The sequence below is a fragment of the Eremothecium gossypii genome, chromosome VII, assembly GCF_000091025.4.
Source record: "Eremothecium gossypii ATCC 10895 chromosome VII, complete sequence".
NCBI classification, from domain to species: Eukaryota; Fungi; Ascomycota; class Saccharomycetes; order Saccharomycetales; family Saccharomycetaceae; genus Eremothecium; species Eremothecium gossypii.
Genome location: NC_005788.4, coordinates 258,710 through 273,770, shown reverse-complemented (window position 1 = coordinate 273,770; position 15,061 = coordinate 258,710). Strand labels below are relative to the sequence as shown.

General features: G+C 57.6%; 10 protein-coding genes across 10 annotated transcripts; 6 read left to right on the top strand and 4 right to left on the bottom strand.

The window, feature by feature from the left end:
• Positions 1-65: 65 nt before the first annotated feature.
• ZRG17 (Zn(2+) transporter ZRG17) lies at positions 66-1,625 on the bottom strand (the record flags this gene model as incomplete). The annotated part of the gene is made up of 1 exon (NM_211502.2): positions 66-1,625. The coding sequence occupies one exon, from the start codon at positions 1,623-1,625 to the stop codon at positions 66-68; it is 1,560 nt and encodes a 519-aa protein (NP_986440.2).
• A 219-nt stretch (positions 1,626-1,844) lies between these two features.
• AHC2 (Ahc2p) lies at positions 1,845-2,228 on the top strand (the record flags this gene model as incomplete). Its single annotated transcript, NM_211501.2, has 1 exon — positions 1,845-2,228. One exon carries the CDS (start codon positions 1,845-1,847, stop codon positions 2,226-2,228), a length of 384 nt encoding a protein of 127 aa, NP_986439.2.
• A 77-nt stretch (positions 2,229-2,305) lies between these two features.
• Positions 2,306-2,653, top strand: AGOS_AGL229C (thioredoxin family protein; the record flags this gene model as incomplete). The annotated part of the gene is made up of 1 exon (NM_211500.1): positions 2,306-2,653. One exon carries the CDS (start codon positions 2,306-2,308, stop codon positions 2,651-2,653), a length of 348 nt encoding a protein of 115 aa, NP_986438.1.
• Positions 2,654-2,713: 60 nt separating this feature from the next.
• MRX15 (Mrx15p) lies at positions 2,714-3,475 on the top strand (the record flags this gene model as incomplete). Its single annotated transcript, NM_211499.2, has 1 exon — positions 2,714-3,475. One exon carries the CDS (start codon positions 2,714-2,716, stop codon positions 3,473-3,475), a length of 762 nt encoding a protein of 253 aa, NP_986437.2.
• A 9-nt stretch (positions 3,476-3,484) lies between these two features.
• On the bottom strand, positions 3,485-4,555 carry COQ2 (4-hydroxybenzoate octaprenyltransferase; the record flags this gene model as incomplete). Its single annotated transcript, NM_211498.1, has 1 exon — positions 3,485-4,555. One exon carries the CDS (start codon positions 4,553-4,555, stop codon positions 3,485-3,487), a length of 1,071 nt encoding a protein of 356 aa, NP_986436.1.
• A 177-nt stretch (positions 4,556-4,732) lies between these two features.
• Positions 4,733-5,989, top strand: MVD1 (diphosphomevalonate decarboxylase MVD1; the record flags this gene model as incomplete). Its single annotated transcript, NM_211497.2, has 2 exons — positions 4,733-4,777; positions 4,841-5,989. 2 exons carry the CDS (start codon positions 4,733-4,735, stop codon positions 5,987-5,989), a joined length of 1,194 nt encoding a protein of 397 aa, NP_986435.2.
• Positions 5,990-8,474: 2,485 nt separating this feature from the next.
• AGOS_AGL233C (AGL233Cp) lies at positions 8,475-11,093 on the top strand (the record flags this gene model as incomplete). Its single annotated transcript, NM_211496.1, has 1 exon — positions 8,475-11,093. The coding sequence occupies one exon, from the start codon at positions 8,475-8,477 to the stop codon at positions 11,091-11,093; it is 2,619 nt and encodes an 872-aa protein (NP_986434.1).
• Positions 11,094-11,648: 555 nt separating this feature from the next.
• On the bottom strand, positions 11,649-13,538 carry TUP1 (chromatin-silencing transcriptional regulator TUP1; the record flags this gene model as incomplete). The annotated part of the gene is made up of 1 exon (NM_211495.1): positions 11,649-13,538. One exon carries the CDS (start codon positions 13,536-13,538, stop codon positions 11,649-11,651), a length of 1,890 nt encoding a protein of 629 aa, NP_986433.1.
• Positions 13,539-13,897: 359 nt separating this feature from the next.
• CSM1 (Csm1p) lies at positions 13,898-14,455 on the top strand (the record flags this gene model as incomplete). The annotated part of the gene is made up of 1 exon (NM_211494.1): positions 13,898-14,455. One exon carries the CDS (start codon positions 13,898-13,900, stop codon positions 14,453-14,455), a length of 558 nt encoding a protein of 185 aa, NP_986432.1.
• Positions 14,456-14,491: 36 nt separating this feature from the next.
• AGOS_AGL236W (uncharacterized protein) lies at positions 14,492-14,974 on the bottom strand (the record flags this gene model as incomplete). Its single annotated transcript, NM_211493.2, has 1 exon — positions 14,492-14,974. One exon carries the CDS (start codon positions 14,972-14,974, stop codon positions 14,492-14,494), a length of 483 nt encoding a protein of 160 aa, NP_986431.2.
• Between the last annotated feature and the right edge of the window lie 87 nt (positions 14,975-15,061).

Sequence of the window (15,061 nt, the reverse complement as noted above, 5' to 3'; positions counted from 1 at the left end):
TATATTGCACATACACCTATTGAAAACCAAACCCCGTGCTGATGCACCCATAACCACAAATATAATCATACTCGTTCGATTTCAATTGTTGTTTCAACGTTAGGCAGCACGGACTTAACGCATCTATCAATAGCCAAGCGCAGATCCAACTCCTCTTCGTCTGATCCACCTTTCATGTTCAGCTTTAACAGCAGTATGAACATCTCGAAGTGCACCTTGGCTAGCACCAGGTCTGTATACTTAAAACTGCAATTTGAGCGGAACTGCGGGAGCTTCTCGATCATCTCCCCCAAGCGGGACTTCACAATAGTGGGCTCATACAAGTGGTTCACCGATATTAGCGGCTGCTCTTGCGGCGCAGGAGTCTTTGCCTCCGCGCCATTGTCATCTGACAGAAGTGTCAGCCCTGGAAAGTCCAATGCAGAGGTGGAAAAGCCCATCAGCAGGACTGTTCCTGTCCATCGCGCAACACGCAGCCCGTACATCATCACGAACAGGGCTATCGAGACTGTCGCCACATAGTCACCGACTTCGGTGTACCGCGAGAGCACAGGAAACACAAGCAGGTAGACAGTGTATGCAAGCGTGATGATCGGAGTTTTCGTCTTATAGCGCCGCTCCACGCCCTCGCGGCTGGCGAACGCCGTGCGAAGCACAGCCGCCGAAAGGATCCCACACAGAGCCACTACAGTGTACCACTCGGCCAGCGCGTCGGCATCCACCTGCGTATGGTGGGAGTGTGGGATACTCCCGACAATGTCGGTATGCTGCCCGCTATCAGCGCTCTCTACAAATAGCACCACCAGCTCCTCCAGCACATGAAACACCAAGTCCAGCCCCACGAAACACAGCGATACCGCAAACCCAAAGGACAGTAGGACGTCCAGCCGCTTCAGGCCGAACGGATACGTCAAGGTGCCGGTGCCCCACACTTCGAAGCGGGGCAGGACCTCCACCAAAACCACCGTCAGCGTTCCCAGCATGTCGTACAGCACAAAGTGGGCAAGCGTCCCGAAGTTGGTCCACTCCCGCCGCTCTGCGCGATGCAGAAGCAGCACGCAGGCCACGGCCTGCGCCGCCACCAGCGCGAGTGTCACGTGGTGCCGCGGCCGCGTCAGGTTGTGCCAGATGTCCCGGACGTCCGGCACCGGCAGCGCGCGCGCCAGCCGCAGCGCAGGCCGTGCTTCCGGCTCCGGAAAGAAGTTCATCGACACCGACGAATGCTTGTAGCGGTGGCCCTTGCGGAACGCCGTGCGGCTGCCCGCGGGCGGCTGCAGCGTCGCGCTCGCAAAGTTGAACGGACTGTCGCCCACGACCGACGTCCGTGCAGACCGCCCGCCAGGCGACGGCGTCCGCGCCGGCGCGTTCCCGCGGCTCGGCGACCGGCTGCGTGCCGGCGGTTTGGGCTGCGGAACGTACTTCCACGCCTGCGGCCCCACGCCCGAGTGCCGCTTCTGTTCCGCGCACGTGACCCCGTCTCCGAACGTAAACCCGGGCACCGCCACCAGTGAGCTGGACGACGTGCTGGCGTCCACGGCTGAGTACAGCGATGCCGGCTCCTCCTCGATCCGCTTCATAGCGCGACCGTGGTCCCCGCCGTCTGCGCGCTCGCGACCAGGCCTCATCTCTGCAGTCCCTCGCTGCGCTGTAGCGGTGCAAGACGTCCAGCTGGCCACCCGCGGCCGCACAGCCTTACACTGTTACCCGCACAACAAGTTACCCGGCGGTGGCAACGGAGCCGCCGGCCGGAGCAGGTACGCGGCTTTTCTTTTTCGCGTACTGTAGTAGGGTTGGTTAGCACGAGCACTAGTCTCTCCGGTGGCGCCCAGGCAGCACAAGACGGCATGCACACGCTGAGTTCGGTCAGGGATTCGGTCACCAAGTTCCAAGCAGAGCCCCTGCACGACAACCCGGATTACGTGGTTCTGCAGCAGGCGCGGCGTCATGCCGACCGGCGGCTGGCAGAGGTGCGGTACGTGGCAAAGCAGATGCAGCAGCTGTACCAGCAGCTAGACAAGACCCGCAATTACCAGGAGTTTGTGGACGTGCTCATGAACAACCGCGCACTGCTGCGCGAGGTGTTCACGCTGGAGAAGAATACGGCGCGCCGCGTGGCCACGCCGCGCGTGCAGTGGAGCAAGTACGGCGTGGACGTTGAGGCGTATGTAATAGAGCGCGGGCGGTCCGCGGTCGGCGCGGCGTGCGGCTGGGGGTTCGAAGATGAGTAGGTGTATATAGCGCCCCGCGGGGCAAGGACATTTGAGCGAAAAAAGCGCGCCCGGGGTGTCTGCTGCAACACCCAAGGATGCTGAGACTACTGGGAGGCGCAAAGCGCATGCAGTCCAGCGTGAGCGTGCTACGCACAGCCGCAGAGCTGCAGGCGGCCACGGCGCGCCCGCGCGCCGTGGTGAACCTCAGCGCGGCCTGGTGCGGACCGTGCCGCGGCATGGCGCCCGTGTACAAGCGTCTGAGCGAGGAGCATCGCGACATCAGCTTCTACAAGGTCGACATCGACGAGCTGCCGGACGCCGCGCGCCACTTCGGCGTCACGGGTGTGCCCACCTACGTGGTGCTGCGCGATGGGCGTGAGCACGCGCGTGTCGTGGGCGCGGACCCGCGCGCGCTGGAGCAAGCCCTGACGCTGGACGGGTGACCTGTATAGCTGTGTAGCGAAAAAGCGTACGAAATTTCCCGCCACCGTGGCTACAGGCCAATGTCGGTGCTCTTCTCGTCCAGGATAGCTGCGCTTGTGGCGCGCGCGCAGCCCACGACGCTGTACTCATACCGGCCCGGCCGCATGCTGCGGTTCGGGCCCTGGGGGCTGTGTGCTGTGTTCTCGGCGTACGGCGCCTCGTTCGCGCTGTCGTCCAGCGAGGCGACGCGCGTGCTCTACGCAGAGGAGGAGGAGCGCGAGCGCGCGGCCGCAGGGCCGTGGTACATGGCGCCGACGCTGCTGCTGTTCGGGCGTGGTTCGCTTTCGATCGTGCTCTCGGCGCTGCCGTTCGCGGTCGCTGCAGGCGCGCTGTACGTGCCCACGCGGGTCGTGCTCCGGCTGGAGTATTTGCCGGGCAAGGTGCCGCAGTGCCGCGTGACGCGCTGGGGGCTGTTCGGGCGCGGACGCACGGACGTCGTTCCACTGCAGCAGCTGCGGCTGCGCACGCGCCGGCCCGTGTACACGGGCGTCGGCCGCCAGGGCGTTGAGGATACGGCGACGAGCTCGTTCGCGCTCTCGAACAGCGGCGCCGGCGCGCTGCGTCGGCACTACCTGTGCAACCGCAACGGCGACTTCTGGGGTGGCGACGGCCGCGTCATAGACGCGCTGTTCGGCGGCGTGGCGCCCCGCGAGCTGGACGGCGCCGAGGCGCCAGCCGCGGGCAGCGCTTCCTCCGGCGAGCTGCAGGAGCTGCTGGGCCGCGCGGACCAGCGCGCCAAGGTCGGCAGCCGTGCGGCCAAGAACATTGTACGTCAGAAGTAGGTACGTAGTCTACATAACGCCAAAGATCGTGAGCAGGTAGTCGCAGAACAGAGCCGCGGAGAAGTACAGCCCCGTACGGATGTTGCTCTGGAACCAGCGCCAGCAGTCGGCGGGGCTGTCCAGATCCACGTTGCGGATCATCGCGTACAGGCGGTACGCGAAGATGCCGAGCCCCGCGGCAAAGCCCGGGCCCAGCAGGAGGCCGCTGTTGGCGCCCGCGAGCGCGAGCAGCCCGATCTGCGCGGTGGCCATGCCCGCGCAGATGCCGCGCGTGCGGTCGCCCCAGCGCAGCGCCGTGGATTTGATACCCGCCTTGATGTCGAACGCCTTGTCCTGGTGCGCGTAGATTGTGTCGTAGGTCATGCACCACAGGAAGCTGCTGAGGTACAGCGGCACCATGGTCCCCCAGTCCAGCACGCCCATCGCGGGAAAGCCGAGCAGCGCGCCCCACGTGAAGCACGCCGACAGTGCCACCTGCGGGTAGTACGTGAACCGCTTGAACAGTGGATACGTCGCCACCAGCGGCAGCGACGCCAACCCCAGCCACCAGCAACCCGCCGGCAGGCAGGCCAGGATCCCGATGCCCGCGGCTGTCTGCGCCCCCAGAAAGGCCACCGCGCGCCCTGCACTCACGCGCCCGCTTGTGATCGGCCGCTCCACCGTGCGCAGCACCTTGTTGTCCAGGTCGCGGTCCAGCAGGTCGTTGATGGTGCACCCTGCGCCCCGCATGATGAGCGCCCCGGCCCCGAACAGCCCCAGCATCGCCGCCGTGGATGCCAGCGGCGCCGCCGTCTGCGTCGCCGCCATCGTAATCGCCCAGCTGCACGGCATGTACAGCAGCCACGTCCCCACCGGCTTCTCCAACCGCATCAGCTCCGCATACGGCACCACGCGCGCCGGCAGCCGCGAGAGGTACGGTCCGAGCGCGCGCTGCCGGTCCTCCCGCGCCTTGGCCAGCTGCTCCGCGCTGAACACCGCCTGCCGCGTCGCCGCGCCCGAGCTCAGCGCCGCGGTGCCCCACCGGAGCCCGGCCCCTGATCCTGTACTACGCAACCCGCACAGCCCACTACTCAGAAGCATGCTTTTATTCGCGACACACGCTTAGCTCGCAGATTCAAAGAGTGCTTCGTCTGGCAGATCCCACTACACCGCAGGGTGCACCTATAGTGGCAAAAAATTTCCAGCGTTACGCACCTATACCACGCCAACGTCTTAAGCTCGGTCAATCTCGGGTGATCTCAATCGCATACGCCGCTCATGTCGATCTACGTTGCGTCTACAACGGCGCCTGTGAACATCGCAGTATGTCCCTGTGCGTGTGCGGGCCTCTGGCCTGTGGCCAGAACGAGGTACTAACAAACGCAGACGCTCAAGTACTGGGGCAAGCGCGACAGCATGCTCAACCTGCCCACGAACTCATCGATCTCCGTGACGCTGTCGCAGGAGGACCTGCGGACGCTGACGTCGGCGGCCACGGGGCCGGAGCTCGCTGAGGACCGGCTGTGGCTGAACGGCAAGCCGGAGTCGCTGGGGAACGCGCGGACGCAGCAGTGTCTGGCGGACCTGCGCGCGCTGCGGCGCGCGCTGGAGACCGAGGAGCCGGATCTACCGCGGATGTCGGAGTGGAAGCTACACATTGTGTCGGAGAACAACTTCCCGACGGCGGCCGGGCTGGCGTCGTCTGCGGCGGGGTTTGCCGCGCTGGTGGTGGCGGTGGCGAAGCTGTACGGGCTGCCGCAGGACTACTCTGAGATCTCGAAGATCGCTCGCAAGGGCTCCGGGTCGGCGTGCCGCTCGCTGTACGGCGGGTACGTGGCGTGGGAGATGGGCGCGGAGGCGGACGGCTCGGACAGCCGCGCAGTGCAGATCGCGGACGTGGAGCACTGGCCGGAGATGCGCGCGGCCATCCTGGTGGTTTCTGCGGACCGCAAGGACACGCCATCGACGAGCGGTATGCAGCAGACGGTGCACACGTCGGACCTCTTCAAGGAGCGCGTCGCGACGGTGGTGCCGCGGCGGTACGGAGAGATGGCGGCGGCGATCCGCGCGCGCGACTTCGCGACGTTTGCGCGCCTGACGATGCAGGACTCGAACTCGTTTCACGCCACCTGCCTGGACTCATTTCCGCCGATCTTCTACATGAACGACACTTCGCGCCGGATTGTCAAGCTGTGTCATCTGATCAACGAGTTCTACAACGAGACCATCGTGGCGTACACGTTTGACGCGGGTCCGAACGCGGTGCTCTATTACTTGGCGGAGAACGAGGCGCGGCTCTGCGGCTTCCTCTCTGCCGTCTTTGGCGCCAACGACGGCTGGGAGACCACGTTCTCGACGGAGCAGCGCGCCACCTTCGCCGCGCAGTTCGACGAGTGCGTGCGCGGCAAGCTTGCGACGGACCTGGACGACGAGTTGCACAGAGGAGTTGCCCGCCTCATCTTCACGAAGGTCGGGCCAGGGCCCCAGGACACTAAATCCTCGCTCATCGACCCCGAGACGGGCCTGCCCCGCTGACGCTATTCTCCTGCTATTTTCTGCTCTGTATACCCTGCCAGACCGCGCTATATATATAGAATATGCATTGCGACGCTTACGCTTTGGATGTCTCCCGTACGCCCGCTGGGACGAGCGGACCAGCGTCGGGGTTTCTGCTTTCGACACGGAAGTGTGCGACTGCGTCCGCAGCAGGGTTCTGCACGAGTGGCTTGGACCGCAGGAATTTACCAGCTGCGCTTGACTATAGAGCGGCGGGCCGTTTACTAGAAGTCGGTGCTGGCGCAGGCACGGGCTGAACTTCGATCCTGGCCCGACGCAGGTCGCGGTACGACGCCTGCCCAAGAATCCGTGTGCGCACCACAGACGCCAGCGCTCGCCCGCGGTGATCAGCGGGCTAATCCCGACTCCTGCGGCTCCATATATTTTACACGGCGATACAGCCAAGGATGGGGCTGAACGGTGAAACCTTTTATGTTCTCACCGTCGCTTTGCTACGCACGTGGCGGTGGCAAAAGGCAAGAAGTGCGCTGCGCACATGGCAGTGGAAGCTTGAACAACCGGCCTGGAAGTGGGCAGAGACCTAATCCTGAGGTACACGCTGTTGCGAAATATGTGTAGTTGGTCCTGTCTCGGCCAAGCTATTTTCAAACCAAATGGCGATGGCTAAAAGGTGCCACACCGAGCGGACATGGTCGCAGCGCGCCATGCGGGGGGGACGATAGCCGTCCTGGCGACGACCTATCGCAACATTAGACAGAAGAGTGCCCGCCCGCCGAACCCGGCGACACGCTGCTCAGAGGGCCGTTCTTGGGAATCCCGCAGCGTGAATTAGTTGCCAAACAACGTCCACACGGCCGACGAGCGATGGCGCGCCGGTTAGCTTGGCATCTCTATGACGTACTCTGAGGCACACGCGATTTTGAGGTACTGAAAAGCGAAGAACACGCATTCAGCTTTGCAGCGCTCTCTCACACCATCTCGCCATATCAGCTGCGGAAAGGATCTGCACCCAGTGACTTGATAATGCATTGTATTCGATATCTTACATGTGTGGCTGTTCGCACAGAGGCGAGGATCGCAAACTGCGGGGGCTCTCACCATCAACATTATCATCGGTACCCTGGTCCCTCAGTCTTTAGCACAATGCATACTCCGCATCAAGACGCGGCGGGCTGGCCCCATCGGGCCGTTCTGCTCGAGGTGGCCCCGTTCACAGAGCGCCTCGTCGAGCACAACACTCGGAGATAGCCAGTTTCGGCCCCCGCCCCGGCCGCCTTTACGGGAGCCTGGCGATTAGCGTGCCCTTTTGGCCCCGGATAAAACAATACCCACGGCGGGTCTTCCGGCGTTTGCCGGCGTCTGCCTAAGGCAACGGGCCGGTACATCGGTGTAGATTGCTGCACCACGCGGTCCGCCGCCCACTCGCAGTGGGCACGTTTCGCAGCTCAGCCTGCGGCTGCTGCCGTGCAGACTGGCCAGTCGCGGCACCAAGTCCCGCTACATGTTGGCAGCTGTGCAATCAAGGCGCGCGCTCGACGAGTTCGGCCCTGTGCAGCCTTGGCAGTAAACGATGGCTCCGAAACAGCCAGCTGGCAATGACTTCATGATTACGTCCGACCACTGCGTCCAGTATGACAGCATTCGGCGCATCAACCGCATTCTTGTCGCATTGGAAGGCCGTCCCCGCCGCTTGCTGCCCTCGCACAATACGGAGCACCACACAATAGCTCACCCGCACACGGCCCTGCCATGCCTACAGCCCGCCGCAGATGCTGCCCGGCCTTACCCCGAGCCACTGTACCTCAGCAGCCCAGCAGACCACCACCCCAGACGTGTGCCCAGCTATTCCGTTCACCGGCTTATTCGTCCCGGCTGCGTGCACGGCCCTCCGTCCTCCGCGGAATCTGCTTACCATCTGCACTATCCATCTTCCGCAGGGTGCCAGCAATAGGTACTAGCCGCAGTCCCACTGGTCACGCCCGTGCTCGGCACAGCCACCACTGGCCTCATTTTTCTGGCGTATTGTCCGCTCTCGTCTTTATCAGGCCCACGCAACTGTGTGTGCGTCAGGCCACCGAGCTTGCGGCCTTTCTTTGAACTCATGCACCTCTATTGTCTCTTCGAGCCTTAGTCCGCGTCCTCGATCTAATGTTACCCGGCTCAGAATACCCAGATCTCATAAGTTACTAGTCCGCATTGTGGGACCTAGTGCAGCAAATTCTCCAAACTATTAACGGTAGCAGCAATTGCCTAAAACAAAATCATAACAAAAAACAATGGTTGACCTCTTGAACGCAGCCTTCCTTACTTACTGGTTGACTTCTATATCTATCCCCGTTGTGGATTGAAAATAGTACACACGCGGCTTGAAGGGCCCGTTGGGTGTACGGTAGAAGCTGAACTAGGCTTTACAAGGGCATTTGCAAAGCGTGACAGTGAGCATTATTCAAGATTACCAGCAGGTAAATAATATAGCCTACTCATTTTGCTTGAAGCTGGCGGGATGGCAGAGTCCGATGGCAAGATTGTGAAAACCAGGCGGAAGGTCAGCAAGTCGTGCGTGTTCTGCCGCAAGCGGCGCGTCAAGTGCAACAAGGCGCGGCCGAAGTGCTCTACATGTATTGGGAAGGGCCTGCCCGAGTGTGTGTACCTGTCTGAGTTTACGCACGACGTGAACTCACGGGAGCTGTTCAGCTCGACGCCCAATGTGGAGCTGCTGCGACGGATCGACGAGCTTGAGACTGAGCTCGCGCGGATGAAGAGCGAGATGGTACCGCAGCTGTTCATGCAGAAGCACGTTATGGGCACGGTGTCCCCCGTGAACAGACTTTCGCAGTTCCATCTTGTGATAGAGAAGCAGGGCCGCACGATCTTCTACGGGCCGACTTCATTTCGAGCGGTCGTCGCTTCTGTGAGTCCGCGGTTCTACCATTATTTTACTGTAATCCTGACGAAGTTGCGGCATGTGCGTCTGTCTTGGAAGAAAGATAATAACTACTCTGCGATGATGGAGCTAGATTTGATAGAGACACCTTTCATGAGCGAACATGAACAGACACTACTGGGGGGGCTTCTGCTGCGTCTTCCGAGCTATGAAACGACGCTCAAAATATTGGAAAAGGGGCTTAATTCCCCGTTGTCTAAGAACTTCCCATTTCTGGATAGCAGCAAGATCATGCAAGATTTCCTGGAAAGCTTTCAGAAGGGCGAGGAAGACCCAACAACCAGACAGTCGCCTATCGTGCGCTTAATACCGGCCGGAAAAAAAAACTACTATGGGATTGGTGTTATCGTGATGTTACTGTGTATTCTTCACTATGGCCACTCTCCATCGAAGGAAGTCGAGGTATTCCTGAAGTATCTGTCAACCTCATTTAATGGCAAGGTATTCTATGTCGAAAGGATAGAATTTTTTGTGCTACGTTTCATATACCGGAGTATGTTTGGTAAGGATGGTGGGGACTGTATCCATACTGTTTTATTTGCTGAGGAGGCAGTTAGCACGGCCATTCACATGGGCTTCCATAAAGACATCAAGGATCTATACAAGAATCATCCCGTATACAAGGACAGGATCGTCTATCTAGAAAACTTGTGGCACTTGGTGCTCTTTATAGACATTGAAGTTTCACTTTCGCTGGGGGTCCCATTACACGTCTCCGAGTCCTATGTTTCTCAAGAATCTATATTGGATCGTGACACAGGTAGCTTATATTTCCTGAAGAAAGTGGTCGCCAAATTTCGATCTATTCTTCTCGCAATCCATTCGCCGCTGTGTACGCCAGATATCAAAGCTCTCATTGAAGATATACGTCAATTTATCAGGCATAATTATAAGCCGCTGGACTTTTACTTGAACCACCAAAATCTAAATGGCCAAGAGTATGTGGAAATTGAATCCCTTATGTTTTTCATGTCCACAATGTATCATATGGGAATGGTTAATCTCATACTGAATAATGATTCCTCGCCTGCAAACATTGCGAGTATAGTACAGTATGTTCTTTTCACGCTAAAACTGACGACGGTAGTGATACAACGCTATTATGACCTTGATTCTGTGTACTATCCGGAGAGAGTTGCAAATCATGAGACACAGCCGCTATGGTATTTACAGCTTGGCATAGCCCTCATGAGCAAAATGTCTACGAGATCCATTGCGGAATATTATACCTTGTTATTCGATCGTGCTATATCCGCAGATGGGCTTACTAAAGGAAAGTACTATAATAACCTCCCCGTTTCGGATGTATTTGATCTAGATATACATACAATTGAGGTTCCCACCGATCATTACATCAGCCTATCATCTGCATCCATGGAACTCCACAATATATTTGGCGACTTCTTAAAGAGTCTCGGTCCGAAGCTATTGTCCGTGCTTAACAAGATATACCCTTTCACTGTAATAACATCGTTACAAAATATTTGCCATGTCGTACTCCAAAGTGCGTTTGATAGTAATGAAGAAACGGTAGTCAATACGAGGAACTCGCCTCTGGTATATGAAACAGTACCAAACTTTCAGGCTATGCCCCCAAGACAAAGGTTGCCTTACCAGTCCTTTACATTGGGCACCTCACTACAGCCAAATTATTACCCACATCATATGCCTTTTCACCCGCTACAGCAATCACTTCAATATAAGTTTCCGCACGCAATACAACGGATACCGCCCCATATAAGGCAGCACTTTGCTCAACGCTTAGCTCAGCCGCCGGTTACTGAGATACTGCCACAAGGGCCCGTGCATACAAGCCAGAAGGCTTCATACGCTCCGAACTCCAACATTATCAGATCATACAATCCGGGTGACGGTTATGTTAATCCATCTCTAATTAAAGATAGCCCATCAGTTTCAACAGCATCCCAAGGGAACTCATCACAAGCACAGAATACTCCTCATTCGTCATCTGTTTGTTCACATGTTCCAGTAAGCAGTACTTTCACTCCCTGTCTGTATCCAATGCCCAATGGCGATTTGCAGGCCTCAAGATCAATTGCAGATGAATTTTGGAATAATATAGAGAATGGCCTCGAGGATTGGATAACCACAACGAATAGCTCCCTAAATCAACTTACAAATGTTTTTAAAGCTGCTGATTCACCAGAGGAAAGTTAATACATGGAACTATGTAATTTAAACGTCGACCTTCTGGCGGGCCAGTCCATATCCAACGAATTATCAATATATATTCCTTTTAATCCTAGCTGTTAGGCAGGAATAGATAGACACAGAATTTTGATCAGCAGGAGACTATCTTCTAATCTCAACACTTTAACACATCAAAGGTCAGATATCATTATAGTGTCATAGATGCCGGCACATAGAGTAGTATAAACGTTTACAGGACAGTCCTCACTCAAGACAATAACTTGTTTGTTCAGGTATCTTTTATTTTATGGAGATTCTGACATAGTTCCCTACAAGGCAAGTTCAAGTACTTACTTTTAGAGACGTCGCAATAGACAGCCCCGAGCGTAGAAAATAAAGACATCTGTATCAAAAATGTCTTAGTTTACATGGTAAGTGCTAGCGTCCCCATAGAGTAGCTTGTGAAAGATAGTACAATGAGAGGGCCTTACTCTGTGCGTCTCGTCTGTTCTTGTAATATTACAGTTTCTCCAATACTAGTGGGTGAAAGCCTAAAAAATGAAACCAGATATGTGTAATGGATCATTCTTTCAGCTCCTGCAGCTTGGCACCAGTAGCAGTGGGATTAGACTTTTTAGTATACTTCCAGATGCGAGCCTTACAATCACCGCTACCGGTGGCGAACACTCCCACGTCTGGGCCCAATGGGAAACCATTAACCACAGCGACAGAAATAACTGAGTTACGATGACCCTGTAACATTAGCAGTGGGTTGCCAGAGGCAGTGTCCCAGAAAAGCACACCACGATCCTTGGAACCAGAAAGTATATACTCGTCATCCTGGGTCGTTGCAACAGAGAGAACGAAGTCCTTATGACCAGTGTATGTGACCTCGCAGGTAGCATGTGACTTCTGCCCGTTCAGGCCACGCAGATCCCACAGCTTCACAGATCTATCCAGTGATCCACTAATAACACCCTGACCATCCCTTGTGAAAACAACACTGTACACAGAGTCTTTATGGCCGGTACTGAGCTCATTCTCTGAGTCTAAACGTTCTACCAGGAAACCCGTTTCAGAGTCCCAAACTCGAACAGTGCGGTCCAGCGAACCAGCAGCAATATACTTGCCGTCACCAGGTGAAACGGCAACAGTCGTGACACCATCTTCAATGGACAAGGTGAGCGAGCATTGACCAGTTCTCAAATCCCATATTCTGACTGTCCTGTCACCAGAACCTGAAACCAACTTATCACCAGCTGGAAAGTAATCCAAAGAGTAAATATCTTGCTCATGGCCCTGTAACGTCATTAAAATCTTCTTTGTGGTTAAATCCCAGATCCGAATCAACTTGTCCTCTGCACCAGTAGCTAGGTACTTTCCATCAGGAGAAAAGCACACGGAACGGATATAAAGATCTGAAGACGAAGCCGGCTGGATAGTGGCGGAATTTTCCCCACCATTATCCGCAGTCCCGTTATTTGCAGGTCCTGTCGAGGCTTCATTGTTCACTCCAGCAACGGAGTCATCTGACAAGCGTGCAAGAAGTTCACCGGTGGAAACCTTGTATACTTGGGTAGTCTTGTTGCATCCAGTCGCCAAATACTCACCATCGTTACTGAAGCGCACGCAACATACCACACTGGAATGATCAAGAGAGTGATGCAGGTCGACATCCAAGTCGCGTGGGAGAGCAGGGTTGTATAGCACGTAGTACTCCGAGGTCTGCTTCTTGAGGTGTGTTGGCACTAGTTGCGAGTCGAGATCCACCAAGAATGGCGGAATTGGCTTCGCGTGAACAGGGCGCTGGTCGTAGGGAACCAGGTAGTGCTCTGACGCCTGCCCATGCACAGCGCTGTCGACAGGTGCCTGTTCAGGCTGCGCCTGTGCACCCAGCGGGACGACCGGCTGCCCGCCAGACGGCGCGACGGCAGCCAGGGGCTGTGGGAGATGTTGGTGCGAGCCGATGGGCGGCATCGGCGTGGGGCCAAGAGACTGCGGCACCATCGCGCCGCCGCCCACGACCTGGTGGTGCGGTGACGACAACGACTTCGATTTCGCCAGGGCGCCTTCGCTGAGCGAAGGCAGCGTGTTCGACGCCGCTGCACCGCTTGTGCCCACCGCCGGCGCCGGCGACGCCGTCACAACGCTCGCTGCCGGCGCCGCAAGGGGCACCGCGGTCCCTTGTGCGTACTGTGACAGCTGCCGGTCGCGCTGCTCAAGCTCCACCTTCAGCCGCTGGATCTCCTCCTCGTACGCGTCCTTCATCTTGCGATGCGTCAGCTCTAACTCGTACACCGTGTTGCGAATCTGCTGCATCTCCGCCAGCTGCTGGTTAATCTTGAAGTCATAGTCCTTCTGGTTCTGAAGTCGGTAGCTGGTCGCCTCCTGCGATACGCTCTGGAACTCCTGCCGAATTGCCTCCAGCAACTCGTTAACCTTCGCCTGCGACGCGCTCACCGAACTTGACATCTCACTGTTTCTGTCGCAGCGTCTCCCTTACTATGTCAGTGCTTACCCGAAAGCGCAACTATTCCTTTCCCTATTGATTCCTGCCTAGGGGGGGAGGGTTTCAAAACCTTGGCGATTGACTCCAGCACACTCTTGATGCTATAGTTTACTGCTGCAGCAACTTATCGCCTTCTGAAGGTGTTGTTTGCAGTGGGTTGTGTCCCGAAGTGAAGCAAATCTTCGCGGACGACAAGATCTGGGCCGGGTAACACAATGCGGATCTGTATCACGTGATGTGATCAGCGTCCTACGTCAAGAGTCAGCCAGGCCAGGAGGACACCATACCTGCGCGCTGCAGCGCGTAGGGCACCGTGGCAAGGATGGATCCGCTTAGCAGGTACAAGCAAGCCGTGCAACAGCGGCTGGACAGCGCGGAGCGGGCGGTGAGCAAGGTGGTGCACGAGAACACGGTGCTGGCGCAGCAGCTGGCGACGCGCGAGAAGGAAGTGGCGGCACTGCAGGCGCAGGTGGCAGAGGCAGAGGAGGCGCGCGCGCGCGCGCAGACAAGGCAGGCGACGCTGGAGGAGGAGGTGGAGATTCTTAAGGATCTGTTTGAGCACTTGTGCGGGGTGCGCGTGCACAAGTCGTACGAGGATGACACGGGCCTGTGGTTTGACGCGTCGCAGGGGAGCCGACACGGCGTGATGGACTACAAGCTGGGGTTTGTCAAGAATGGCGATAGCGGGGAGACAGAGGTAGTGTACGTGCCGCTGCTGAAGCGGCGGCGCGCGGGGGAGCTGCGGCAGCTGCAGGCGCAGCTGCCGGCGTACCTGTTCGACACGCTGAGCTTCCCGCTCAAGTCGCTGCACCAGTTTTACGGGAAGCTGGCACGGTGCCTGTCGCGCAGCGATGTGAAGACGGGCACGACAGTGCCGTAGTTAAGCGCTGGGCGCAGCTATAGTACGTGTATGTAGCTATTCTAGATGGACAGTGCCGTCAGACGCGACACGCAGCCGCTTCAGCAGCGCCTTGCGGTCTGAGCGCGAGGGGAGCGCCTTGAGCGCGCTGTGCAGTGTCTGGCCGGGGACGAGCGCTGGCTTTGTGACCTTTCCGGGCGCGGGCGCCTTCTCGCCCTTGGTCTTGGCGGGCTTCGCGAGCTTTTCCGCGGGCTTCTCCGCGGGCTTCTCTGCGGGCTTCTCTGCGGGCTTCTTGCCGGTCTTGCCGGCGCTGCTCTCTGCTGGGCCGCTGCCCTTTCGCTTCTTGCCCTTGTACAGCGCCTTCTGGTACTTCTCATCCTCAGTTATGCACTGGGTGTGCTTCTGGTAGCCCACACCGTCGTGGAAGGTGGTGCTGCAATCTATGCACGTGTAGTAGGCATCTGGGCACCGATAGTAGTGCTTCTCCGTATTCTTCTTGGGAACTGTGTCATTGCAGACCTCGCAGTTGAAGGTGACCATCGTCGTCGCGGCTGTCAGTGTACTGTTCAGCGCATCGCAGGAGAATAAAAACTTCGAGGTCTATGAGACAGCTTTTAGATTTCATCT